General features: G+C 42.6%; 1 protein-coding gene across 3 annotated transcripts in view; it reads right to left on the reverse strand.

Annotated features, from left to right (window-relative positions):
• Nucleotides 1-666: 666 nt before the first annotated feature.
• MLXIP (MLX interacting protein) overlaps nt 667-26,503 on the reverse strand; it is a 49,289-nt gene continuing 23,452 nt past the window's right edge. Inside the window, exons 2-17 of one of the 3 annotated variants that reach the window (XM_080628396.1) lie at nt 25,810-25,916; nt 25,369-25,454; nt 23,770-23,859; nt 23,449-23,490; nt 22,031-22,202; nt 20,464-20,553; nt 20,126-20,217; nt 19,320-19,980; nt 15,808-15,929; nt 14,891-15,077; nt 14,207-14,331; nt 12,132-12,230; nt 10,222-10,349; nt 9,049-9,172; nt 6,641-6,770; nt 667-5,973 (exon numbers count right to left, since the gene is read on the reverse strand). In XM_080628396.1, the coding sequence (XP_080484522.1) occupies nt 5,852-5,973; nt 6,641-6,770; nt 9,049-9,172; nt 10,222-10,349; nt 12,132-12,230; nt 14,207-14,331; nt 14,891-15,077; nt 15,808-15,929; nt 19,320-19,980; nt 20,126-20,217; nt 20,464-20,553; nt 22,031-22,202; nt 23,449-23,490; nt 23,770-23,859; nt 25,369-25,454; nt 25,810-25,916 (2,377 nt within the window). In that variant the 3' untranslated portion in view covers nt 667-5,851. Of the gene's footprint in view, nt 5,974-6,640; nt 6,771-9,048; nt 9,173-10,221; nt 10,350-12,131; nt 12,231-14,206; nt 14,332-14,890; nt 15,078-15,807; nt 15,930-19,319; nt 19,981-20,125; nt 20,218-20,463; nt 20,554-22,030; nt 22,203-23,448; nt 23,491-23,769; nt 23,860-25,368; nt 25,455-25,809; nt 25,917-26,503 lie in introns of those variants that run through there. The other 2 variants (XM_080628397.1, XR_013957917.1) reach the window with 2 other exon arrangements.

A 26,503-nucleotide genomic window follows, 5' to 3' on the forward strand; every position in this document is an offset into this window, starting at 1 on the left:
GTGGAGTCCACTGGCCAGGCAGCATGCCAGCCAAGAGTGTGACGTCCAAGGCTGCAAGCAAGTAAGACCATCAGGGCTCAGGGCATCGGTACAGCCCCTAAAGGCTGTTTTATACCGGGGCTTTGAATAACTAACCTGTTAGGTGCATAAAGAAATAGATGTTTGTCTGCTTTGTTTTGTCAAAAGGGCTTGCTCCCACTGTTATGCTTAATATAATTAACAACATGTGTCTGACAACTTCAGAACACATCAGAACATCAGGACATTCAGAAATCTATGCAAAATGTGAAAGAGCAGCTCACCGGTTATTCTTCACAGGGTGAAGAAACATGTACACTCTGCAGACACCTGGACTTGTGGAGATGGTGCTTTAGCCCAACTGTCCATTCCCAGTCTCTGAGTCTTAAAAGGAGTGCAAGCCTCAGAAGCTCAGCAGAGGACATAAGCCTTGCAATAGGAAAGCCAAACACAGATCAAAGGGACAACTTCAGCATTGCTAATAGGGAAACGAGTCCTTGTCCCCTTTTCAGACTTGCAAAGAGGATGGCAAGTGCTGGTCCTGGTCCACGAACAATTCCACTTACCATTTTGCCACATCCAAGTAGAAAATAAAGGCATTAAACCCAGGTTCTTCCAAAAAATAACCTTTATTGTTTTGGTTGTAAATATAAAAAAATGCATTGCACAATTTGACAGACCTACCGAAAAGTGCTACATATCAACAGCACAACAGAAGTTGTGTCATGCAACAGAAAAGGAAACCTAGGCAAAGCAAGAGCACAACCTGAAGTCCTCATACCTCCAAGCTCTTTTTTTCCCTTTTTTGCTTTTTTTAACCAAGAATGAAATCCATTCACTTAAAACACATTTAAATACAAGGTTAGAAGAAGAAAAAGAGCAATTTATTCATTTTATTGTTAATTTAAAGGCTTGCTCCTAACATTGATAACTTTTGATTCAAAACCTTTACTCATGATGGCAAAGTTCAGATACAAAAGCAGTTCAGTCATTCTATTATCTAAGATGTGTTTCTTTGTAATGGAATCAGGTTTTACAGATCAAGCTACAATTCAGTACTACCACTTCTGCTCTAACACAGAAATCCGACCAAGAATGAAACAAAAAGAAACCTGAAGCCTTAACTGATGTTGCGGGAACAATAGTGGAGCCCTATAAAACTAAAAACCCCAGAACAAATTATTTTCTCTGAAACTCAAGTGTATAAATTGAGGAGTAATAGGAAAATTCCTGTTGTGTCACCTAACATAAAAACCTAAAAGTCATCAACAGTTGTCCACAGTCCTCCAAGACTGGTACGACTGAGTCCCTAAACCACGTTATCACCATTTGGGTGTTTTCCCATGCAATAAATGTGGAAAGGAATCAAAAAAGAAAGAAAGAAAAAGGTCAAAATAGTCAACAACCCATTCTATTTTCTATCTTCTAGTCAGCAACATCAAGGCAAGAATTATCTACTCCAGAAACACAAAGTGTAATAGCTTTCAAGCATTTTGTGCTGGAAAAGCATGCTCTTACTGAATGTTTCTGCAGTGAGCTTCCTCCTCCTGCTCTCAAGCTGCTCTTCAGGAGTTTTGCACTTCAGAAGCAAACAAAACCTCCACAACGTGTGCATACGCATGTGCGCACACACACACTCAAGGGAATGTAAAAAACCGTGAAGGTACAAAGCAAAGGATGCTATTTTTCAATGCATTTTGTCTTTTCAAGCCATTTCAGATTCAGAAATTGATGCATTTGCATATTTACTGGTATCTGTCAAACTTCTGCTATGACAGTGTGCACACGTGTGCAGATGTGCTTGTGTATGCGGGAGGACAGTGAAGTCAGCAGGAAAGACGCAGTTTCTTCCACACATACACACAATTTTCGACAACCTCAGTGTCAGAGGGACACAGTAATTGCCACGCAGATAAAATCCTCTTAAATCCCAGTGAAGCCCCACTCTGTCAGTTCACTGGATTTTCCACATAGCATTGTAATAGGGGGACAAATGTACGACTTAAGATGAATCGAATACATACATGATGCCAAGATCTAAGGCACAGATGGAAACATTCTAGTAAGCCTCCCTTCAAGGAAGGCTTCCCAAAGAGTCTAGGAAAGCATGGAAGAACACGTCAATCAGGTCAAATGGTATTTATCAAGAATCCTTTGGTTCTGTGCAGAGATCAGACTGTCAAGATGAAGTATGCAGCTGCATCTGTTCCTACTATTCATTAATTCCTTCAATTCTAGTTTGCTCCTAGACTTTCAGCACTTACTCCTCCTGTTAACAGGGAGCATCATACAAACCTAGTAACTATACCAGAGAATGCACAAGTTCTCCAGCACTTGTGTTTGTGGTGAGAGCCACCTAAATACAGTGACTGATAGAATTCGAGGTCAGAAGGAACCATGAGACAACCTCAGCTTGACTTTGTGCGTATCACAGGCCATCACTGCTTTATCTAGCCATTCTTTTAAGTGAAATGTGTTGGATTTGACTGAGTATGATTTGTGTTCAATTGTACGGGAATTCTTTAAAATCAGTTTAGCACCAATTCACTGAAGACAGATGTGCATCATCTGCAACTCTGTATAGACCATAGGCACTGTGTGTTTTGCTTAAGTGTACTTTGGTGACACTGAGGAAATCAGACTGCTTAAATTAAGGGAAAAAGTGTTACGAAACATTTTTTTTTTTTAAAGACAGATGCATTTAGACTCCTCAATGGGTAAGACAGACAAAGGAGTTCAAAGATAAACCAATGTGGAAACTGTGCAGAAATTAATACATACGTGGTCAACTGCTTTTCATACCGATCCTCAGCAGTTTGACTGTGCAGATGTGAGACATAAACCAGCTTTTTTCCTCCTCCTGTGTCTCCAAATGAAGTGAAATCACACCCCTCACAAGGCTGACTGATAGAAGAAAAGAATTCTGATTTGCAATAATAGGGTGAGAAAAAACACATTGACTTGCTGCTTCAAAGAGCAGACACATCATTTCTGGTAACTGCACTACGTGGAAAGTATCTTTCCACTTTTCCTTCCTTCCCTCCTACACTCTTGCCTAAGTAAGCAATCTTTGATTTAATGTTTTTCTCTGTACTGTGTTAAGATTTGCAGTCTTTTAATAGCGCCATGAGCTTGTTTCTCCATTAGTTATTAAAATAAGTGTTTTACCTCCAACTGTAACCAGCTCATGGTGCAATGAGCATGATGGTTTTTCCATCCACATCCAGCTAAAACCTGTGAATGAACAAGATCTTTAGCAGTTCAGTCACACTACCCCTTCCCTTTCAACTTCCAATCCATTCAGTGAGATTGGAGATGTTGAGATTTAAGCTTAGTAGTCATCAGACTTCCCTGGGCTTTGAAGTGTGCTTGCAGTGCACTTTGCTTGTTGAGACAAAACTCTTGATGTCATTGATACCAGGAACGGTAGAAATCAAGCACAATCACTGCCTGACAAGCAGGAGACCACACTGTAGGGGAGGCATTAGAGGATCTGTTCATCTGAAAAGTACAGCAAAAACACAAGTGAGTCTGTTCCCGGACAATTTGCCTACTGATTTCTTTCTAGAAAACTGGATAAGTACTTTTAACATGCAAATCCACATGCAGCTATCTCTGCATCTCAATGAGACAGGCCAGCAAAGAACAAACTTCCCAGCTAATCACAGTGTTAAATGACTTCCTCAGAACCAAGCTCACAATCAATGATAAAAAAGGGAGGAATTAAAGTGCTGATTTAAATAAGAACCTACACTTAAGTCAACACTTTTTATCCAGATGCATCCCAAAGAGTATTGCTTGATTACAGCACTGTGTATGAAAGACTTTGATATGGATGCCCCAGAAAATCTACTCGCTATGTAATTACTATGACGACCCTTTACACACTGTTTCCACAAACCATTCCTTACTGAGACCTGGACTTTTGCTGGTTCTGTCACAAGGACACAGGTTTTCATCACATGTGCCACAAACTTCAAATGGTATGTTAGATCTATCGTTAAAAAAACAAACCAACAAAGCATCTTTCATTTGTCTGCAGAGCTACAGAAAGGCATGTTGATATTCAGATCATGCTGTTTTGTCTTCCCCTTCAGCTCCTTTCCCCCCCAACAGTGCCCAAGTCCTCAACTCACAGTACCTCTTGCTCAAGGAGAAGGGTTAACCTTTCATGCTTTCTTCTTGCTACAAGCCTGCTCACACACAAGCGAACTCTGCAATGAAAGCCATTAGCTGCAAGATCTCAGACCAAGGAAGAAAAATACTCCCGCTGCTTCATCCTACTCCCCAGGCCTATTGCTTTGTTTTAAACTTGGGCCCACCCAGTGCTGAGAAAAACTACATCCCCCAAAGGAGAACCTACTGACCTCATTTCAGCACTGTGCAATGCCCCAGCGTTTCAGCTGCTCCTCATTTTAGCTCTGTGCCAGCCGCTAATCGCATCCAGGCAGCCTGCTTTTGAAACTGGGAGAAAACCACCCACAGGAGGTAAAAGGGAAACATTACCCACAGTATGCATAGCTCTTAAGAATCAGCAGCAACTAATGAGTGGAATTACAACGGTCTTAGGATCACTCCAGACTATGAACAGTCATCTGGAATGAAGATCCCAGTGCTGTCTCAGGATGGACAGAGACTGCTGTAACGAGACTGAAGTTTACCTGCAGCAGAGCACAGTGCTTGCTGAGACTGTCACGGAAAAATGTTATGCACTATTTTGGGTTTTAAACATTTTTATATGTTTTGTCATTCATGTTGAACATAGCCTTCCCATACAGACCAAATACAGCTAAGTCCTTCAGGTTTTTCAGATAGAAGGCAAACAGAACAAGCAAGAAAGAAGCAAAGAACTGCCTACAAGTCCACGTGCTTTGAAACAGTTTCTGAGACAGCAAAAAAGCCAATTTCTTAACATTACAAACTCAGTTCTTGTCTCTGAAGTGCTACTACGTTTACCTATGGATGTGTTTTATATGTGCACATTTTATGAGGAAGGCAGCTGAACTCTGCAGAGTGCAAAGAAAACAGTTCAGAGAGTAAATGGGTATGAAATCCATACATCCTAATTGCAGAATCTATGCCATTTAAAACTGCTTTCTTGCCCTTCCTGCACAGCCTGCTACTGACTCACCTGCAATGGCTGTATCAGGAAAAAGAATAAAAATCAGCTACTTTATTTACTAGAAAATGAAGCATGTCTTGAAACTGATCATATGCAATGATACACTCATGAAAATAAAGATACACAAAACAGAGCCTGAGATTTTAATTCTAGTATTTTTGCCACGAGTTGACATCATTGACGGATTTTTCTTCTCCTTTGGTTTTAAAGATGATCCTGTTTAACAATTCTCACTATTCAAGTAAAACAAATGGAACTGAATACCAGAAAACAAAATAAAAAGCACGTTTTGTTTGATGAAATTGGAAGTGCATTTCCTGAAGGGAGAACGTCCCTTGGTGTACAAGATTGACACTTCAAAGAACTTGGTACTTGAAGCTTTTTCATAGAATTGTGTTTGTTGCATATAGATGCATGCTGCATTGATGGAGATATATTGCTGCCTGCAGGACTCAAACCTGCTAAATTTACCTGAGCTTGGTGTTTTCTTACTTAACGGAGTACAGCACAGCACTGAAGAAGAATCAAAACGTTATGACAACGTTGCCTCAGAGTTCCACATATTCTGAAGGCAGAGCCAGATGCCCTGAACAACGTCTCGCATGATGGAGAGAATTCTTTCTAAAGTGCATCAACTGAAAGGAGCCTCACCAGGCTGCCGGATTGGCAGGTTCTCCACCCCTTATATAAGCAACTCATTGTCTTTGGTTGTTAGGTTTCACCAGCTGTTTTGTTCATCTTGTTAACTGCCTCAGCAGCTTGCTCTGGCAGGTGCGATGGGTCCGACAGAACTGAGGTGGTTGTACTCAGATGCCGGAGGGTGTTCAGCACCACTGTGAAAAAAGTCAGAAAAGCATCAAGAAAAGCTGTTAGTCTGACTGCAAACAGATCCACGCAGGACAGTGTGCAGGTACTGCAAGGCTGTTAGACACAACTATGGAAATACTTCTGCAAAACATGCACAGCTCCACACACAGCGACAGCAATAAACAGATGGGTAAGGACTGTGCAGATGTAGTGCTTTAAACAACCCACTGTTGGGTTGTAAACTATTCCTTCTACAAAAGAGGGCACCATTTGGGAATTACAACTGTAAATGTAAATACTTGCTGAATTGCAAGAGGGAAAGGACCAAGCAATCATGCCCAGACAGGTCGTTCCAAAGCTGAATATGAATCTCCAATCTTCCTTCAGAATGAGGTAAATCACGCTGCCAAACTCACTCCAACTAGAGTGGAGTGAAATTCAAATGCAGCTTGAGACTGTTTAAATTCTGGTATCTACATTTGTTGTTTGTTTTTTTTCTATTCAGTGTTAATCATGGAACCGAGCGTCTTCACAGTCAAAAGAGGTTCGTATTTTTCCGCTAAGAGAAAGGAACTGGAAGTCATATTTAGCATCATGTGATTTCTTTGTCATCCTCTGGCTTTCAAGAAATAGTGTTCTATACGGTCTCACTTTCAATGATCTGGAATAACTGCTGGATAGAACTTTACTTACTTGGCCTCAGAACAGGAAGAGAACAGTGCTGATCCACCCAGGCCATTGCAGTTTGATTCAGATCCTTAAAGCTTGCAGAGGAAACCATCCCATTGAAGGACTCAAACAATGGCTTAATAATAATACTGAACTGCAAATCGTCAAATGTTAAGGGAGACAACAAAGGAGGAGTTCAAAACATTCTATGGGAAAAGCTACTATAGCCTTTCTCTGTTTTCTGCAGAGAAAACAACGGACTTCTAAACAGACTACAACTACTAGAGGCATTGCAACATTTCAGTCTGTTTTACATCTTTAACATTAAGACAAAGGAAAAAAATGACCCTCAGTTCAGTATGGACCAGAACAGTAGCAAGCTGAGGACTGTCAGGCTTTTATTTTGGCTCTGTTGTCACAGCTTGGAAGGATGGGCTGGAATTGGCAATAACCTTCCTGGCAGAAAAGGAGCAGAGAGGATTTTTAGCCTGTAGTGTATTAGGATGTACAGAGCACTGCCACAAGCCTCAGCTGCCCCAGCTCCAAGGCTTTCAGATGAGCTTTCCTGGAACATCTGAACTCAAACCAGCTTCTTCTACAATAATTCAGCAAGGAGATTCAAGGTATATTTATTTCAGAAGCTGGCTGGATGGCAAAACTCATGATAAGGCTCAGAATCTGTGGCTTTACCATGTTACTCTGGATGTCAGCAGCACGTAAGAATGTGGTCCAAACCAATCTCAGCATTGTCATGCATCCCTTATCTCACTGTGGCTGACAATCAAGATAGCTCTAATAACACTTGAGGGGATTTACATGCCCTTATACACTTTGACAGTGACTGGAAGAACAACATGGGTATTACTCTATGGATATTCTAATATTCAAGAGTATTCTATTCTTGGGTTATCTCCGGTTGCCCAAGAGAAATCAGATTACTCATTTCCCTCCTATATGCAACAGAAACTATGGCATTTTCATATTTGTAATGAAACTGCTCTTCTCTCTTTTACAGTCATTCCACAAGGAGGAGCTTTTTTACTATTAACACTCACCCCTGGACCTTGCCAGTTTTTACTGCCATGCACTAAGGATTCAATCCAGCTGTTAGAACAACTGCTGGGTCACAGTTACATCCTGACTTGTAAAGGGAAGTTTGGGAACATTACTTTGCCTATCAACCTCTTCTTTCACTAACCACAAACACCTTTGTCTTTGCCCAAATATGACAAAACGCAGCTCCCCAGAACTGCATCTTCATCCCTGAAAACCTCTGCCACTTTCTAGAAGTGTCTCACTTCCAAATTCCAGAGGTAATTAATATCTTGGAGCAGCATAAAACGAACACACCACCCCATCAGCAAACGTGCAGGATTGGCTTTAGTACATCGATCAAACCGGTTATTTTAAAACCTCTGGTTTTGAAATTTAGTTGGAACTGTTATAAAATTAATAGTGCTGTAGAATTCAGAGGTTCAACAGCTTCACCAGCCTCAAGTTATCAGAGTTTGCCTGAGAACTTGCTAAGAAATCTTTCCTAAAACAATGCTAAAAAGAGGAGCGTCTTTCTAGGGCCAACATAAACCAGGGAACACCAAAGAAAGCACTTTCATATATGGAAGTATTAAAAATGCTGTATTTCATGTATGCACAAGCATGCACAGAAATACTCATGTTATCCAGGGAGTTAGAAATAACCAGCACAGAACAGAGAAAGAAAATCTGAAGCGTAAATAGCTACATGAACAAATGAAGTTTAATGGGAAAAGGGAAGGTTATTAATGACCATTGCTAATTACTAATAGCCCTGAACTGATCCAAGCTAATAATGTTTGATCCAAACTAGTTCAGTCTGTAGAGCACAGACTAATCTTGTTTCATTCAGGTTGCATCTTTCGACCTCCTATTTTATCAGCTGCCTACAAGCACAGCTGCCAGCAGCACTGGAGAAGCAAAGAGAAACTAAGTTGATTCCCTGTTGCAACAAAAGACAGAAAACTAAAAGAAAATCAAAAAGAAGAGGGGGAGGGAGAAGGGAACGTGCAAGTTTTTACAACCGCCATTGCAACAGCTTCAGTAATTAATTGTAACAGCTTTTTCTCCAAGATCTTTGTTATTCTCTGTTCAGTTCTTCCAAGAGACAAGAACTACACTTACGGCAGCAGACCAACCCCCCTTGCACTATAATAACTCACCAAGAAAACCCTGCCTTTGTACTGCATTTTACTTTCAAGTTACCTCTCATGCTTTAAAATTAACAAGTTCTGCCTCATGACAGCCAATAAGGCAGAGATTCACATCCACATACAGGTGTGAATGAAAACTGAGGACAGATGTAATTGAAGTAACTTTGCTTGGAGCATGAAAATCCAGAGTTCTTGGCTCTGTTAGTACCAAACCTCAAGTTCAGCAGGTTGATATAAAAAGGATACAATCCAAAACTTCCAGTTCTGCAGGGTCCTGTTTCTCACATACTCATCAAACATCCTCCTCATGTGGTCAAACGTTTGCCGTGTTACGGGAACCCCGGTAGCAGGGAGCTGCTGTTGACAAGAACTGCAAAGATGTTCTGAGGTCAGAATCCCCACCAGAAAGGACACTTCCAGACTAAATCATAGCAAGAGAAAAGTGTGTATCCCCAGTATCCCTGACCAAGGTGGCTTCCCAGTGCACGACCCCCTCCAGAATGTGACTGTTATAGCCAGGAGTACATACTGTTTTCTCATCAATTTTGTCTATATTCATACAGCAAAGCGATTTCTCAAGCTGCTACACACTTCTCATTACAAGCAACAAAGCTGAAAACAAGGTATAACATAGGACAAGGTCGGTTTTGGCATCCAATTAGAAAAAGGCACATTAGGAGTCAAAGAAAAATTTGCAGGGTTACTCCTGAGCAATGTTACAGCTGAAAACGTTACAGAGATTCTTCAGAAACGGATCAATTTGAAATAAAACCAAACAGATGTCATCATACTTTAAAAGAAAAATCCCAAGGTTGTGATTTGCTGATAAGTCTAATGTAATGCCTAAGCCTAACACTGCTGTAGATGGAAGAAAAACCACCGGGGTTCTCAACATGCTTTGCAATAGCACAGAACTATCTTAAACCCACAGAGGAAACTGAGGCACCAGGAAGGTGAAGCGACTTATCAGAGTTATGTGCAGCCAGTGGCAAGCTTCTTGATTCCAAGTCCTGTGTCTTATGTACTCAGCCTTATTCTCCTATAAAAATTGACTGCATTTGGAAGAAGAACTGCAGCAAAGCCATCATGAAGAGTAAGTGTTTGATCACCCAGTGAGCACAGCTTTACAGAAACATGTCACTGGCTTCTTCACAGAAGTGTTCTAACTGACCTGATGTGTCTTTTCTGATGCTGCCACAGTGGCAGCCCTTCTAAGAGCTTGCTGAAAATCCACATGGTTTACTACCAATGCCCATCCCACAGCAACTATGCTTTTTGTTTGGCAGTTGGTAGCAACCCTACTTCTGTTCAATACCCATCTGCCATTTGGCAGGACATCTGAGGCAAATATTCCCTGTTGTTAGCCAAAGCAACACTCAAGCTGCTCTGCTTCATTACAGAAAGCTCCCCAAATCTCACATGATGGCAGCGTTTAGCTCCTCGATTTCTTCCCGAAGGCGCCTGGTTTCCTCTTGCATCTGTGTTCTTTCCTGCTGTAGTTTAGCGATATATTCTACTGTTTTCTGGAGCATGATTGCATGGCTGATCTAGACCAAACACAAACATAGAGCTCACTTTCTGGAACAAAGCTGGACAGGTGAAGAGTTTGCCCCTAACCTGCTGTAACACCCAGAAAAGCACTTCAGCACCTTTTCTTAAGTTTCCTTCACTGTGTGCAAAAGGACATAGGTGGAGCAGAATACTTTAGGTAATACTAAACTTTATTTCTCTGACTCCTGTCTGCACACCAGTACAGAGAAATGTGGTTGCAGTGGTTGTTTTCTTCCACAAACTACAGTTTTGCTACTTTGCTGGAAGAAGTCATTTAATTATTTGTTTCATTTCATTACCTATCATCTTGAAAACATTCACAATTCTTACTTAAGTAGTGAAGGATGTGCTACATCTGCTGATAGATTCATTGCTCTGTTAGAAGCGTTGTTTCAAGTTGACAATATAGATTATTTCGTTTGGGAAACCAGAAGTTACTAACAGAAGGCAACACGGTGTGGCTATCACCAAAGGAGACAGAAACAATATCACAGATTCTTTTTAAAATACCACTCAGTTTGGAGGGACAAATTAACTATCTGTACTTGAGAAATAAAATAATCAGACATTTTTATAATCAGTAAAATAATCAGTAAAAAGTCATTAACTCTCCAAGCAGGAAGCCAAATTCTGACAACTTACAGCCTAAATATACAAAACCATAATAATTATGTGAACAAATCAACATGCTGCTTTCATATTATCCATCTTTCAAGAGACACTGGCATTTAAAGGACCTTTGTTATGCAGACAAGTCTGTGTTTCAGTTATTTTGATTTCACTTTAGTGACCTAACTGGTACAGCCAGAAAAGGGTCTTAATTTGGATGAAGTCATATGACAATGAGAAGTCAGTTGGGTATTTTTTTCTCTGTAAATCTATGCATGGGTAATGGGGTCAAAAACCAGTATTTGTAAAGCTGTGGGCATAGAGACAAATGCTTCAAGGCAGATTGAAAATCCCTCTAGGTCACTTTACACCTGAACTGGCCAGGCTCCTGACTGGTCCAGGCAGGCAGAGATCTCACTGGTGTATGAAGTTCAGAAACTTCACTGAACCTTTCTGTTCTTCCTTTGGCTCACTGACACGTTTCAACAGTATTTACAGGTGCACAAGGTTGCTCTGCTGTGCTCTCAGCTGTGGTTAGCATGGCATGAAGCCTAAGCTAAGTTGTGCTCAGAGGTGGGTATTACACTACCTCAGGCCAAATGTCAAGGTATACTAAGCCAGGCCCAGCATCGTGTCAGCAGCATCTACCTGGCTTCTGGCTGGCTCATGGTTCAGGCAGAATAGGCTTACAGTACTGGCTAGAACATAGCTTTTTCAAGTCCAGCTATGGGGACCAAAACTCATCCAGAACAGGTATAAAAAGCCAGCATGTCAGAAGAAAGGTGACCTAACACTAAACGGAAAGTCATCTTATGCTGCAAACATGCCACAAAAGTCTTCATTACTGGGGTCCCAAGAACAAGGATTGCAAAGATCGGGTTTTCTTCTTTCCCTGTTGGCTTTAAAGCTGCAGCATCTCACCAGACAAGGCTTGTTCAACATCCGAAGCTGCATCAGAAGAACAACGTTTAAAAGATGAAGCATTTTCACACACTCTTTACTGTAAGCCATGGATTTATCACCCTTCCCTTCGCAAGTCCCTCAAGTTTGAGTACCTTCAATGACTAACTGGCATTCTCAGTTGACAGTGAAGAGATTAAATTTACTGTTAAGTCTTTTTAGAATGGCTCTTGCTTATATCTCATATTTAACTGCCAAAAGTTACTTACCGACTTGGAGTTGGTTGAAACCAAGCTGTTGAGAGTACTGAAACCAATCTTGATATTAAACCTTCGTTTTTGTTCCGAAATGTGCTTCATTCTTCGATTCTGCGTGAATAAAATCAGCTCAGTCTATGATGTTCTCCTTTAACGTTCTACTGCTATGACTGTTTCAGCTATTCAAATTCACAGAGTAATTTGTTGAATTGTGGCATTCAGTCTTCCCAAAGCCACATTTGCAAACAGTGATTTAATTTATTTATTAAATAAATTGTTATTTATAAAATAACTTCAATATTAAAGTTATTTAAAGTGATTTAAGTTATAACAAGCATCCAGTGTATTAAATCCAATTCCAAACCCTGTAGGTTTTCATTCTGAAGTAAAAATTCCTGGGACTGCTAAACAATTTCATTTTCTGAAGTCAAACTGTAGTTTTGGAGGCATGCAATTGGTTAGGATCTTGTTGAAATCTTGAAGTTTAAAACAGTCCATATCATCTATTTCTAATACATACACAGGATGTAATGGGCAGTCTGACAAAAATGAAAAAGAAAATAAGAATCCACAACTCTGGCCTACCCTAAAGATAAAGGCTCTGCCAGGAATTAGCGCTTTCATTTGTAGCATTAAAAACTTAGAAGTTGCTTCCACCAAAGCACTTTGAGAATGCATTTTTGGCAGAGCCAGACTTCCTGGCAGTAGCTCACCATCACCCCATTTTATATTGGAGGAAAACAACGTAATAGAGCAGTAAAGTGGCTGACCAAAACCACAGAAAATGCAGGTTCAAGCGCAGAACCGAGATTTCCAGTGCTCTCTGTGCTTTGCCAAACTGAAAAATCAACGTTACCCAGCAATACAGAACTGTTTAATCTCACTAGGAACACAGAAGAGCAAAAGCATGTACATCCGGAGACTGGCATGCATTACTGTTTTCTTTCTTGTCCCACCAAAGTCACTAACAGTACACATTCAAAGCAATTCCTGTCTAAGCAGGGCAGTTTATGTGGCTACAAAGCCCATTTCGTTGCAGTGTCCTTACTTTTAAGAACACTTCTCCATCTAGTGGCCACTCTCCCATCCTCGGTGAGTCCTAATAATTTGCTCCTTTGCTAACTTGCTCTCTAGCAGCAAGAACAGGCTGCAACTACTGATAATGCTGATAAGGCTGATTATATAGGCTGAGATACTGGTAATTTATGCCAAGGAAATAACTGCAAACTTTTATCAGTAACTTGCAGTATGCTCAGCAAGGGGCAGTTCTCTGCAACACAACTAGAGTTGCACGCAACCACAGGTTGCAAGTGTTTAAACTTACCTTTCTGCCCTGGGAGTAAATCAAACTGACAGCAACTCATAGGCTATACAGAGAAGCCAAAAAGGGGTTGGCACTTGCAAAATGGTTAAGTAACACTCCCTTTCACATGAGAAGGAATGAGAGGGTTACAGCTGATTGTCCTGCATTACTCCTACCATCACAGAAAGTGTTGTGACAAGGTCAGCTCAGGTGTGGGGTACAGCCAGCTTTCAGATGCTATCTCTAGACTGCCGAGTTCTTACCCCAGTAAGGCTCAAAGTGTTTTACAGCTGTAACTTGTGGAGTCTGTGGAGCTGCTTCTCTATGGAGCAGCATAGCATCACTGGAGACAAGTAAGTAACTCAGCAGGTCAAGAACTCCCCCTCCAGCGATGGCCAGAGCCCTGCAGACTGAAGAGCCCCAACAGAACAATGGCAAAAAGCCATAGTTTAGAAAACTAAGCCTGAAACTTTCAACCAAGTAAACTGAGACCCATCATAACGCTCCTGTGAGCCACAGCAGGAACTGCTGTCATGACCATAAGGACCTGCAGAGGTACAGTTAAGCCCAGGCCCTCTGGTGACACATCCCTGAGGAGCAGAGTAGATCACTGAAGTCTGACATTTCAAATTGAACAGAACAGCATGGATGCAGCACAAGCTACACCTAAGGCATGAACACTTCACTGTTCCTGAAGCACGACTTTCTCTCTAGTCCAGACTTCAGGGCAAAAAAGTAGCTACAAATAAAAGGAGAAAAGCACCTCAAAGGAGAAGACACTCACCTTAAATGCAGCCATACTAGGGTCAGTGGCAGGTTTTCCTGAGCAGCTGTTCTGGGGAGACTGTGGACTGGGGCTCTGCTCAGAGGTGCAGGGGGAAGCTTGGCCTGAATTCTGACAGTCTCTGTCTTCAGAAGGGAAGAAAGACATGGCACATTCACAAACAACTTTCTGTAGCAAATGGAACCGTTGAGAAGTTTCTATCCAGAATCAAACTGAAATGCAGTTGGTAACAAAATTATACTCACTGATGCAGCAAACACATGCTAGAAAATGTCAAGATTGCTGGGAAAGCTTAGTACTTCATGGCACAAGGATAATACATCCCAGTAGTGGTATGTAATAGTCCCTTCACATACACGTTTCAGCAAAGGTATGTTGAATGCAAAGGCTGCAATTCTATCATCCTGCTAGACTCCTCCATTTGAGGGCTTTAATGGCCTGAGACACGATCGTAACACTTGCAAGCCCTTTACCAGCAAAACCAGCATATGTCTCCAAAACCAGCCCAGACACCACTCTATCAACAGGCATGCAGGAGTCTTTGCACTTACCTACTGTTAACAAGGATTATATCTCAGATTCTCCAAAGTTCTAGTTATGGCACAAGGCCCATTTACACCCTGCCTACTCAATGGAAACACACATGTGTACGGGGGAGAGAACGTTTCCAGCTTTCTAACTTACTAGGTGTAGGTGAGGGAACTTGTGAACTGCTACTGTGGGAAGGGATTTGCTCTCCTTTCACCAACACATCCTGGACTACACTAGGAGAGAAGAGATGTGAGACTGTGGACTGGGTTTGTTGACTACTTGGTGCTCGCTGTGCTGGACCAACCAGAATGTTACTACGGAACTCCGTCACCCCGGGAGCCTGGGAACAGCACAGAAATAGCACAGAGGAAAACAGAGAAAGAACAAGAGAGCAGGAAGGGGAAGGGTGAGGGCGGAGCAGGAGAAGAGATGAGAGAAAGAAGAAGGAGGGGGAGAGAGAAAGAGAGATTTGTTACCTTGCCTTTCACTAAAAATAGCAAATTAATACATGATTAACAATCTGATGACATGAAACAAGGGCTAATATATAAGGAATTGGCAGGCACTGAGGTCAGACTTCTGGCAGGAGACCAGTATCCTTTCATAACTTTAAGCAGTATTACAACACATCAGCAACATAAAATACTAAAATCTACTTCCATCTTCCTGCATTCAACATATTAGGAAACCCACTCATAACTCCAGGCATGCTTTCCAGTGTGTAAACGGAAAGGTGAGCATCCTGGGCTCCTCTGGCTTCTGCACAGGTAAGAAAAGGCACAAATCATCCCCATTCATAGTACTGTGTACACATGCCTCTTTGTAATCTTACTGCTGTGTGAGACAGAGTCTGTGAAGACTACATAGTGCTTCCAGGCCCAGAAAGTAGCTAAATTAAAAATAAGCAAACTTAATACTGAATGAACAAACACATCTGCACATAAATCTCACATACACACATAAAAGGTGAGATTTAGTGGACTAGTTACCCTTCAGAGCACATTATGGCTCTAACTACTTGCAAGTAACAGGCCTAGAGAATAAATACATAGGTTTTTTCTTCTCCTTACTCTGACAATTCCAGCTGGTGCAATTGCAACATTAGACTGAGACGTGGCTGGCGTCAAAATCCCCTCTCTTTTTAAAGGTGCTGGAGTTACAATCACAGCTCTGGACTGTCCTTGAAAGGCAGCTGAAGAACACAATTAAGTTAGAATAGTTAATGAGACAAAAAATACAGAAAAATCAAAAAACTGGAGATTATTTTGTGTGAAATAACTTGTCACGGAACAGGGGAATGGATCAATGGGCACCTACTTGGTACTACTTCTGATAATCTCAATCCCATTAATCTAGTATAAAGGACTCTTTACACACACCAGTTATTTCTGAGACTTCTAATGTCCTTTTCCAAGGTGAATTTACAGAGGCAGTAAATCAGGGACGTGCAAAGTGTCTTCACTCTATCAGAGTTGGGTTTGACAGCAGCGGGATCATCTTCACCTCTCATCATCTCTTGGATCTCATGGTTGCTGACCCAGAAAGGGTAAATGACAGAAACCAACTGAAGGATGCATATTCAATACTTCATGCTTCCTTGTGTGTGTGTGTATATATATATAAACACACACATGTATATGTGTGTGTGTGTATATACACACATATATATATTAAATTCTGGTCCTCTCTCTGCTAGCTTCTTTCACTATCTAGTTTTACAGTTGCTTTACATGACACACAGGCACAAGACAACCAAATGTGACTGGGAATCAGCACCAGAATTCCAGCAAACAGGCTAAAGGACCAGGAGCTCTGCAGTGTTACACAGCTAGAGGTAACTGTGAATAGCAGCAATTGTCTCCACAAAGAATTCTCAAACCTGGTCTGTACAGGAGCTTGCCCCCACAACAGAATTCAGGATCCTTGCTCTGAACTTTTTTCACTACTATAGTATTTGAGTCTAACAGAAATCTGTGAAGGTCTCTATTTAACCAATGCAGATGTGCAATTATTACCATGGCATTAATGCTGATGTTGGTCTTACCTCGACTTCAGAGAGAACACGACTAACCATCCTGTATTGCTACTGAGGGAAGAATCATGCAAAGACACAGCTTCTGTATGCTTTTTGAGAAAGCTAAACCAAACCTACTTCGTTTCATGCATAGCCTGCCTTGGCTTCAGCTCTCCTTTGTACTAATAAAGTCACGATGAACGAAGAGTGTCACAATAGCTCAGGCACTGCAAACCTACCCCTCTGCAGTTCAGCATCAGGATAGTGAAGGACACATACAGCAGAACAGAACAACAGTGCAGGATATCTAATGTCCTCTCCCCTACTGTCCCTGGGACCAACAACTGTGTTTTGAATCAACTCTATAGCCTTTATTACAAAGGCTTGTGGACAGCACAAACCTTGTGTCAGCCCTTGCGTGGGTACATCTGGCAGAGCACTGTCACTTGGGTACAGGGAGTTCATTCTTTGCCTGAGCATTCCCACATACAATGCTGGAATCACAACCCTTCCACTGTTTGCTACTGTTCAGCTGGACTTATAGCATCTCTAGTGAGCTCAAGAGGCTGCTCCTACCAGTGCATAAATGCTGCTACACAAACTTAATATTTCTGACTTCCCCATTGGGGTAACTGTAACAATCCGCACATATTTAGATGTCCCTTTACACTTTTCATGTTTCTAGCCTACACATGCATCTTTTGTGGACTTTCCTCTCAAACCCACAATGCTCATCCTGAAGTGGTGAGAGCGGAGCTCTTTCCCATGTGAAGTCTTGCACCTGATGAGACAACCCATGTGGATTTTTGAGTCCTTGTATCACAGGGCAGTAAATGTAACACCCCCCTTTCGAACAAGCCAGGTTGTAATACAATCTGCTTTGTAGTCTTGGGATGATTTGTTTGTCCTGAACACAAATGACAGGTGTAAATGCCTCCATTACATGTACTGAATATTCTATTTCCAAAAATAAACCTCTAGATAAAACCTTGGATTTGACCTCTGAGCTTGGTGTCCCAGGAGTTTAGGAGCACTGTGATCCCTGAACAAGTGCCACCTACCAGGAATGAGTAACAGCAACAACCTTAAAGCTAGACGAGAAACAAAGCCATTTGTTGTGTTGGCCTAGAAGTAACTGATGAAGCCCTGGCAAAAGAACAACCCAGGCAGCACTAAGGAGGCCAGGAGCAAAGGCTTTCTTTAAATGAGAGTTGCCTGCAATGCTTTACTAGGAGAAATGCATGTCTTGACCACTGAAGGTACACGGACTCTCGCTTTATAACGTACTAACGACAGAAACACTGCCATTAACACCCCAGTACTATTAATCATGGACCAGCCCAGTGGAGATGCTAGAATTAGATCCTTGGGTGTGTTCTGCTCCTGAACAGTGGTTTTTTTGGGGGGGCCTGTTTGGTTTGGATGCTGGGCTTTTTTCTGGTGGGTAACCACAATGGCAGGCCCTGGCAGACACAGCTACTCCTTACTGAAGCCTGTTTAGCAATACTGCTCCAGGCAGGGCTTTTCTTGCATTATTGTTACACATTTCAAGTGAAGTCACCTGGCCCCCAGCCAGCACAAGGCTGAAACCACTATGCCATAACCCCAAGCATAAGTGTACTGCCTGTTCTGCTCTAGCCTGAGCTTTCCCACAAGAACCATCAAGCAACTCCCTCTGTTTATATTTGCTATTCTTAGCTTTGGGCAGTGCTGATGGCTCTAAATCACACCCAGTGTGGAGGTCCCACGTATCAGTTTGGCACTCACACTCTGAAAATCGTGCTTCTGACAGCTTCTCAAACCTGGAGATGGCTTGAGACAAAGATCTCCAGCTCATCCTACCTGTCCTGAGTCCTTCCCCACTGGAAGGGCTGGTTTTCATCACCCTAGTTTTGCTAGGGAGTACTGATGGTAGATGAGCGGCTTGCCTTCATCTGGACCAATGCTGTGTTCTACTTCAATAGCTGCTCCCTTGTTAATGCTGTACTTGGTCTAAAGAAGCATCAGACACACCTAAGATCAGCATCAGAATACATCCAAGGTATTATCAAAGGATGTGCCCTGGTACCTGGCATTACAGAGTGAGATGATGCACAGCAGGCACAGGAACTTGTCCAGGGCAATCAGATGAGCCAATGACAGGGACAGATCTGCCATTCTCCATCCCTGCCTCTTCCTCCCATCTCCTGCCCTACTGTGGCTGAACGCTCCAAGGGGCAAAGTAAATCAGAACAGCATTAAACATCAAAACCAAGGTTTCTATGGGGCAGGAGCACAGAGCTCTAGTCATCCCATGTGCTTATGCATCTGTACAGCCCAGCACAAAGTTTCACAAGGAGAAACCCCCTTTTACAGGTCAGCTTTTCACACTCACAACCAAACTGCTGCTTCAAATGCAGAGCATCCCATTGAACAGTGTAGCCACACACCAGTGGGTTCAGGGGTTCCTTGGACACCCTCAGGAAGCTGTATTTTTACTTATTATGTAAACCAAGAAAACCAGAAGGTATCTCTCTCCTGCAAGTTCCACTCAGCAAAGATAAACATCACCTCACCAGAGCTTCTCACCTGGGGTGATGAAGGCATTCTTTAATAAGGACACATTTTCAGGCTTCGGAGCAGGCACTATTTTTTTTGACTGTTTGGGTCTTGTCCCAGCACTGGTCAGAGGAACAGCTTTGAGGAGTGCAAATGTCAGTTGGGACTGCAGCTGGGGCCAGGGCTGCCCCTGCAGGACAGCAGTCTGGAAAGCCATGTTACAAGGCACTCCTGCACCCGGCTGCTGCGTGGCCAGGACAAGGTTCTGGCTCTGGCTGAAGGTGGTGGCAGGGGCATTGTGGGTCAGTGTTGCAGAAGCTGTGTGGGTGATAACTGTAGACTCAGAGAGGCCAAACTTCTGGGTTTCTGGTGCAGCAAAGGGAGCTGGTGGAGAGCTTAAGCTGGAATTCAGAGGCACTGCAGGCAACGGGGACTGCTGCTGTTGTGTTGCAGGTTGAAGCAGTGGCAGGGGAGTCTGAAACATTGGCATAAAAGTCTGTGGCCCGCTGATAGACGTGTCGGGAGTGTAGTCTGCTGGCTGGATGAAAGATCCCTCACTTTTAATGTTCAAACACTGGTCAGTGCCGACATCAGGAATGACGGGAGCAGGTACTGAGGAAGTAATGAGTCCATCACTGATGTTCCCTGCTGGAAGTGTGTTGGGCAATGAACCCGACGGCAGGACAGGAGACTGACAGGAAAGAGAAATAGCACAGATTCATACATGAAACTCTTGTCTGAGCTCCTTCTGAGAAGGATATGGCTCCTGTCTGAGAGTCTTCAGAGTGCATATGTGTCTGAGATGAGGCTGCTTTGAACACTGAGAACTCTCTTACCTGGGAAGAATGGTTGCTGCTGTCTGTGGTAGCTGAGCTGACAGCAGATGCAGAAGGGAAATAATTATTGGAACGACTAGGTGTGAATAAATCTGAAATACAAAATGTCACCCATTACTTTCTGGTTTTCACACTCAAGGTATGCAGCAGCAGTTTAATGTCATACAGAATTCTTAAAGTACCAGAAAATGTTCCAAGGCAAACAAAGTGTTAAATTACTTCATCACTAAGAAGCGTTAAATGTTAAAAACTAGTTCACAACTCACTGCATTCTTAAAGAAACCAGTTGATATATATAAGTGTGTATATATATATATATACACACACGTGATTCTTACCTTGAAAAGGCTCAAAAGTATCCATAAAATCAAAATTTGGCTGGAGAGGTATAAGCCCTGGTTGAATCATGTCAGCATTTCCTAAGTGTGCTGCAAAATTCAGGAGACAGATTAGCTTCACATCACTCACGCCGTAACAGCAGTAGGAATATAGCAGTTGGCTACAGCACCACACACTCCACAGCCAGACTTGGCCAGGGTGCTTCCAGGAAAACTGCTGCTGAAATGAACTGAGCATCTGCTTTTCTTCACAACTGCAGCACAGCTCTGAAATCAAACCCACTGGGAAATGAAACTTTCAACGAGGGAAATGGAAGAAGTGAAACCTGAAGGCTCTAACAACTGGAAATTGCCAAGTTTGGATACCTCCTGCTCTCAAACCTCTTGTCCTGCCCCTGCTGCACAATACAAACTTGCTAGGAAGCACAGCCTGAACCACCATAGCCCATAGAAGAGGATTTTAAAAATAAACCATTATCCACTTAATTTTGTCTCAAGTACACTTCGTATCATACCACAGAGTGGTCTGGGTTGGAAGAGACATTAAAACTCATTCAGTTCCAAGCCCCTGCCATGAGCAGGGACCCCTTCCACTAGAGCAGCTTGCTCCAAGCCCCTGTGTCCAACCTGGCCTTGAACACTGCCAGGGATGGGGCAGCCACAGCTTCTCTGGGCACCCTGTGCCAGCGCCTCAGCACCCTCACAGGGAAGAGCTTCTGCCGAAGAGCTCATCTCAGTCTCCCCTCTGGCAGGTTCAAGCCATTCCCCTTGGCCTGTCCCTACAGGCTCTTGTCCAAAGCCCCTCTGCAGGTTTCTTGTAGCCCCTTTAGGCACTGAAGCTGCTCTAAGGTCTCCCTGGAGCCTTCTCTTCTCCAGGATAAACCAGCTCTCTCAGCCTGGCTCTAGAACAGACCTGCTCCAGCCCTTGCAGCATCTCCATGGCCTCCTCTAGCCTCACTCCAACAGCTCCAGGTCCCTCCTGTGCTGGGAGCCCCAAGAGCTGAATGCAGTGCTCCAGGTGGAGTCTCACAAGAGCAGAATAAACTGCATATATACTCCATGTTGCTCTGGAGTTGTTTAGACATCTATGCAGGAAGGATGATGAGTAGTGGACACCTGCTGTTCCATCACAGTCAGAGCTATCAGATATAGAGCATTCAACAGAGCTGTATAGGCTCTTGGGACTGGTTTTACGGATCCGATTTGCACTTGTTCTAACGGATGTACCTGAAGAAAAATACATAGGCACTCCCTTAAATACACACACACATACTTTGAAATAAATAACAAAGCCTTCACCCCGATAAAGGTAAACACTGCTTATTATAGATTTATTCAGAGCAACATTGCCAGGAGCAGCATGTAAGAAGCTAAGACAGAAAATAAATTTGGATGAATAACTGAAATTCCATCACCTAAAAAGCATGAGACAGCTGCATTCTCTGACTTATTTTTATCTGTATCAGCAAAGATAGATAAATTTCCTAGGCAAGACTGGAAGAGCAGCAAAGCAACAAACCAGATTTCTAGTGTTCCCACTGCAACGCAGCTAACAGCCAACACATACCTATGTCCCTGGAATTTGGCCAGGAGACCAGCTGATGCGAAGACAGTGTGGAGAACAGCGTGTCAGTGAACTCGGACATGAGCATATCCGCATCCAAGAGGCTGCCTTCCTCCATAGGGACAGGAGTTTCTCTGCCATACCTTCTTTTTTGCCAGAGAACCACATCATCGTCCTGCCAAAGGAATCAGACAATGCTAAAGCAGTCTGGTCTGCTACATAAAAATAGCCTTAATTTTTCGCATCTTTAGAGAAAGAAACTCTCCTTTAGGAGCCATGCGAAGGGACTGGAACACACCAGTGGTACTTCTAATACACCAACGGCTTCAGCTCACTGGTTTGGGCCTCAACAGAAAGCTTCAGTAGAGTACCACAACACTCTAGGAAAGGTTTTTGCCCCCAAACCAGATGTTGAATAGAAGGACATAAGACAAAACAGTCTCATCACTTTCTAATTTCATTGAATATACACACATTTTTGCACCTTAAGTTTAACAATCCCTTGGATTGAATAAAGATTTTAAAGTGACAGGCACAGCAAAAACTCAAAGCAAACAACTCCTATCTTGAAGTGTATCTGAATCTCTGAAATGTAGTTAAGTGTGTAACTGTAATCTGACTTTGCACAAGGTATGCTGAGATTCTTGTGGGCACTTTTAGCCCATGCAAAATACATTGGTTTACCTGTCCTTCGCTACAGGCTAAGAGAAATTGCATTGCCTTGCATTTGCTGCAAACTAAAAGCACAGTCAGGTTCTTGTGGCTGAGCAAACATGCAGCAACTATGCCAACAGACCATGATGGTGCATTGGAGCTCACAGTCAAAAGAGCTGAGAGTTTTGTGAACTGGAGCAGATCCAGACTTATGCTTAGCTCCAAAAAACAACCCCAACATCACAACAGTGCTCCTGACCATCAGTTTATACACCCCAAGTAGGTTTGATGACTTTAGGGGACGTACTAAATGATGGTATCAATGTTCCTTTAAACACTTTGCCTTTTTTAGAATCCTGGCACATTATTTGCCCATGTTGTGGGCAGCAGGAAGAGCTGCAATACGTAGCACACACATCATCACAGCTCCAGTTACACAAACTAGGCAGTAATGCCACTTACAATTCAGTAATAATATGAAATAATGTGCCAGCCCTCAAGGAGACTGATCTTTCTGGATGCCCAATACTGATTGCTATCTCTTCTGTCAAAGCACTTTACACTCAACCTCTCCTCCATTCAATTGAAGTTACAAATCTTACAGCTCTACAGCGCAGAAACATTAAGGCTTCCAACCTTAATAAAGGCTTAAGCAAGATGCTTGTCTTCAGATTTTAATCAATGCAAGCTACTGCATGTTACAGCTCTGTTACTTATTGCAGCTTCTACCAGTACAAATGCTGTCACTTATCAGAGGTATTACCTACCCTGACCAAACTTGAAAGATCTTCATCTTTATGTTTCTGTAACTGCAAAAGAAGAACAAAGCAAGTGTTAAAAGTCAGAACAGGTCCTTCTACATGCTAATAGAAAACCTTCCTTTACAAAACTTTTAAGTCCCAGTCATGCAGTGGGTCCCTGCACAGTAATGTTTAGTTAAGTGGGGCTAATCAGCAAGTATGCCTGTAGTAGCTTATCAGCTGGTTTAAGTATTCTTGCATGCTGGCAAAAGTGACATCGAAACTCAAAAAGCAACCATATACTGATCAAGTTCAAATAAGGTATTTCCACTGTGTAAAACAACAGACCCTTTTCTTGAAGTACGTTCTCCACTTGTGGTATTCCCTGATAACTATTTCAATTCTTCGTTTCCAGTACTTCCCTTCTGTTGCAATGGCCTGAGAACACAAACACATACCAGGAATTACACAGAATCACAGACTGGCTGAATGGTCAGTACATTTCCAAGCAAATATTCAGACATAAAAGATGCAAAAGAAACATGCTAATTCTGTATGAGCTCATGTATCAGCAGCCCACACTGTCCCAGAGTTATCACAGGTACATCTGACAGTAGTAACTTTATCTTTCCCACAATCAAATAACAAGAAATGATGTCTGACTGCACTGTCAGCATCTCCCACATCAGCTCAACCACAACCAATAGCTAAGACACGGCAAAAAAACCAAACAAAAGCAAATTAATTTTAAAATGAATTTACTGCTGTGTAGTGTATAAAGCAAAATACAATTCCCTGTTCTGCAGAAAACGGGCAAAGAGAATTTCCCAAGGCCACATGAACATGCACACACATACACAAAAGCTCTTCAGAATGCCACAAAGCAATAGAAATGTGATGTCCAGCTCAGGAGTGACTTTGCAGGCCACTTGTTAATAACAACAAAAGGACCAGAACAGTGTGGGGGTTTAATGTATCACAGAGAGCAGCATGTAAGTTGGGGACAGCAGATTAATGAGAGTCTTAACACAACCTTCTTGTCTTCGGGAGTCACCTGCCAATACAAACATCAACACTGCTCTTTCAAAAGCCTGGGATAGTTCTACAAACTCATCTGGAACTCCTCTGAGTTATCAGTTATTCTAGAGTTATGAGTATAGAGCCACATATTGCCCCCACAAGGGCCACACTGGTTTTCTGCACAGAGCCAGAGGGCAGACATTAGTTTTCTCTTATGTTTAAAGACCACAAAAATGAAAGTGCCCAGACTTGTATTTGCTCTTTTTGTCAAGTTACCTTGACAGAGAAAACGAAACAATTGCTTATTGTCTTGAACGCACACCTTAACAATTGAATAAAACACAGAAAACTCTCACAGGGTCAATTAGATTCAATCCTCCAGATGTAAGATTCATCACTGATTTCCCACGTACTCAAGCAATCTCCAGCCAGAAAAGAGCAGAGGCTGTCAAAACCTTCACTATTCAAAATGCACTTCTATACCTGCCCAGGGGAGGTTTAGACTGAGTATTAGGAAACAGCTCTTCACTGAGAGGGTCGGCATTGGAACAGGCTGCCCACGGCAGCAGTGGAGTCACCGTCCCTGGAAGTGCTCGCAAACTGTGTAGACGAGGCCTTCAGTGCCATGGGTTAGTGCTGGGGAATGGTTGGATTTGATGGTCTTGGAGGTCTTTTCCAACCTGGTTGATTCTACGATTCTATGTTTCACTAAACTGGGACATAAACATAAGTTATGTAGATAATAAACGTCCTTCCAGTTGCACCCTGATCACCTCGACATGATAAACTTATAACAATGGGTTCAGTCTGCTTTATATTAATGATTCCTTCTAAATAAAGACAGCAAAGCAAAGAATTGCCTAGCAGACCAGATGATCTTGTTATAAAGCCCAGAGCTCCTTAGGCTGTTCCTCAGGTTTTACACACCTCCGGCCGTCGATGTTCATCCACATCCATGGAGCCATCCAGTGGAGTCACAAAGTGGCACACAGGATTCTTACGCTTCTCCAGGTCTGAAACAAGAATGGAAGTGCAAGTGCTCAGCACGTGCAGCAGGGCAGAGTGCTTTGTCACTTCAACAGCAAGAGGTGGGAAAAAGCCCCATCTTCGTGCCAGGGTTCCTTCCAGCTAACCCACTGGAAATGGGGAGATCTCAGGCTGTGCTTGGACTGCTCAGCGCAGCCTCTGTGTGGACATGTGGAAAGCACTGGTCCAATGGCACAGCCACAACAGCCTCTGAGACACCGAATGTGCCTTCAGCAGATTCTTTAGCTTTTCATTAGACAGGAATCTCAGTTCTCTTGCTACTTACTTAAATGTCTCTCAAAGTGTTTCATAGCAAGCGACCCAAGGGAGCCCGACACTTACACTGCATGTACCATGCCCTCCAGATGGCGTTATTGAGACGGATTTTATCTCTCCACTGAAGCTTTAAGCCTTTAAAGTTTTTCCATTTTGGTGAAACCAGCTTTCCACTGAAACAAAAGAGACAACACATCATTCTGCTTCCGGGTCTGCTCTTCAAGACAAAGCATCCCACCAAAACTCCCAAAGTGTCAACAGTAAAAACTACACCAAGCCATGCTTGGCCAGAGACAGCTTTGCCATGCACTGTCCATGGCTGTCACAGATGGTATCATGAGTATCTTCACAGCAGGACTGAAACTCGTTTCACCCACACTCTTCTCCTGGCCAGTACCCCACCTTCTCAAATGCCACCTTATAGCTTCCATCAACTGAGAACAACACTGCTCAAAAGTAAGCTCAAACCCAGGCCTAGAAGGTTTTTGCACACTTGGCTGCATATAGTTTTGGCTTGAATTTTGCAGTGGAGTGGGATGAAGTCAACAGAAGTTGATTTCTTCAGTTCCATTTGATTTTCCAGGCCGGTAACAATGGAAAAGAAGAACGAAATGACAGTTCTGGCCCAACAAAAGCTATCACCCACCAATTTTACAATGCTCGTAAAAAGAGCTGGGCACAAAGGCTCACCAGCAGGCTGGAAATAGTAACTTTTCTCCAAGGAAAAGGAAGGCTGGAAAGAAAAATAGCTTAAGTATGA

This window comes from Psittacula echo, assembly GCF_963264785.1.
Source record: "Psittacula echo genome assembly, chromosome: 13".
Classification (NCBI taxonomy): Eukaryota; Metazoa; Chordata; class Aves; order Psittaciformes; family Psittacidae; genus Psittacula; species Psittacula echo.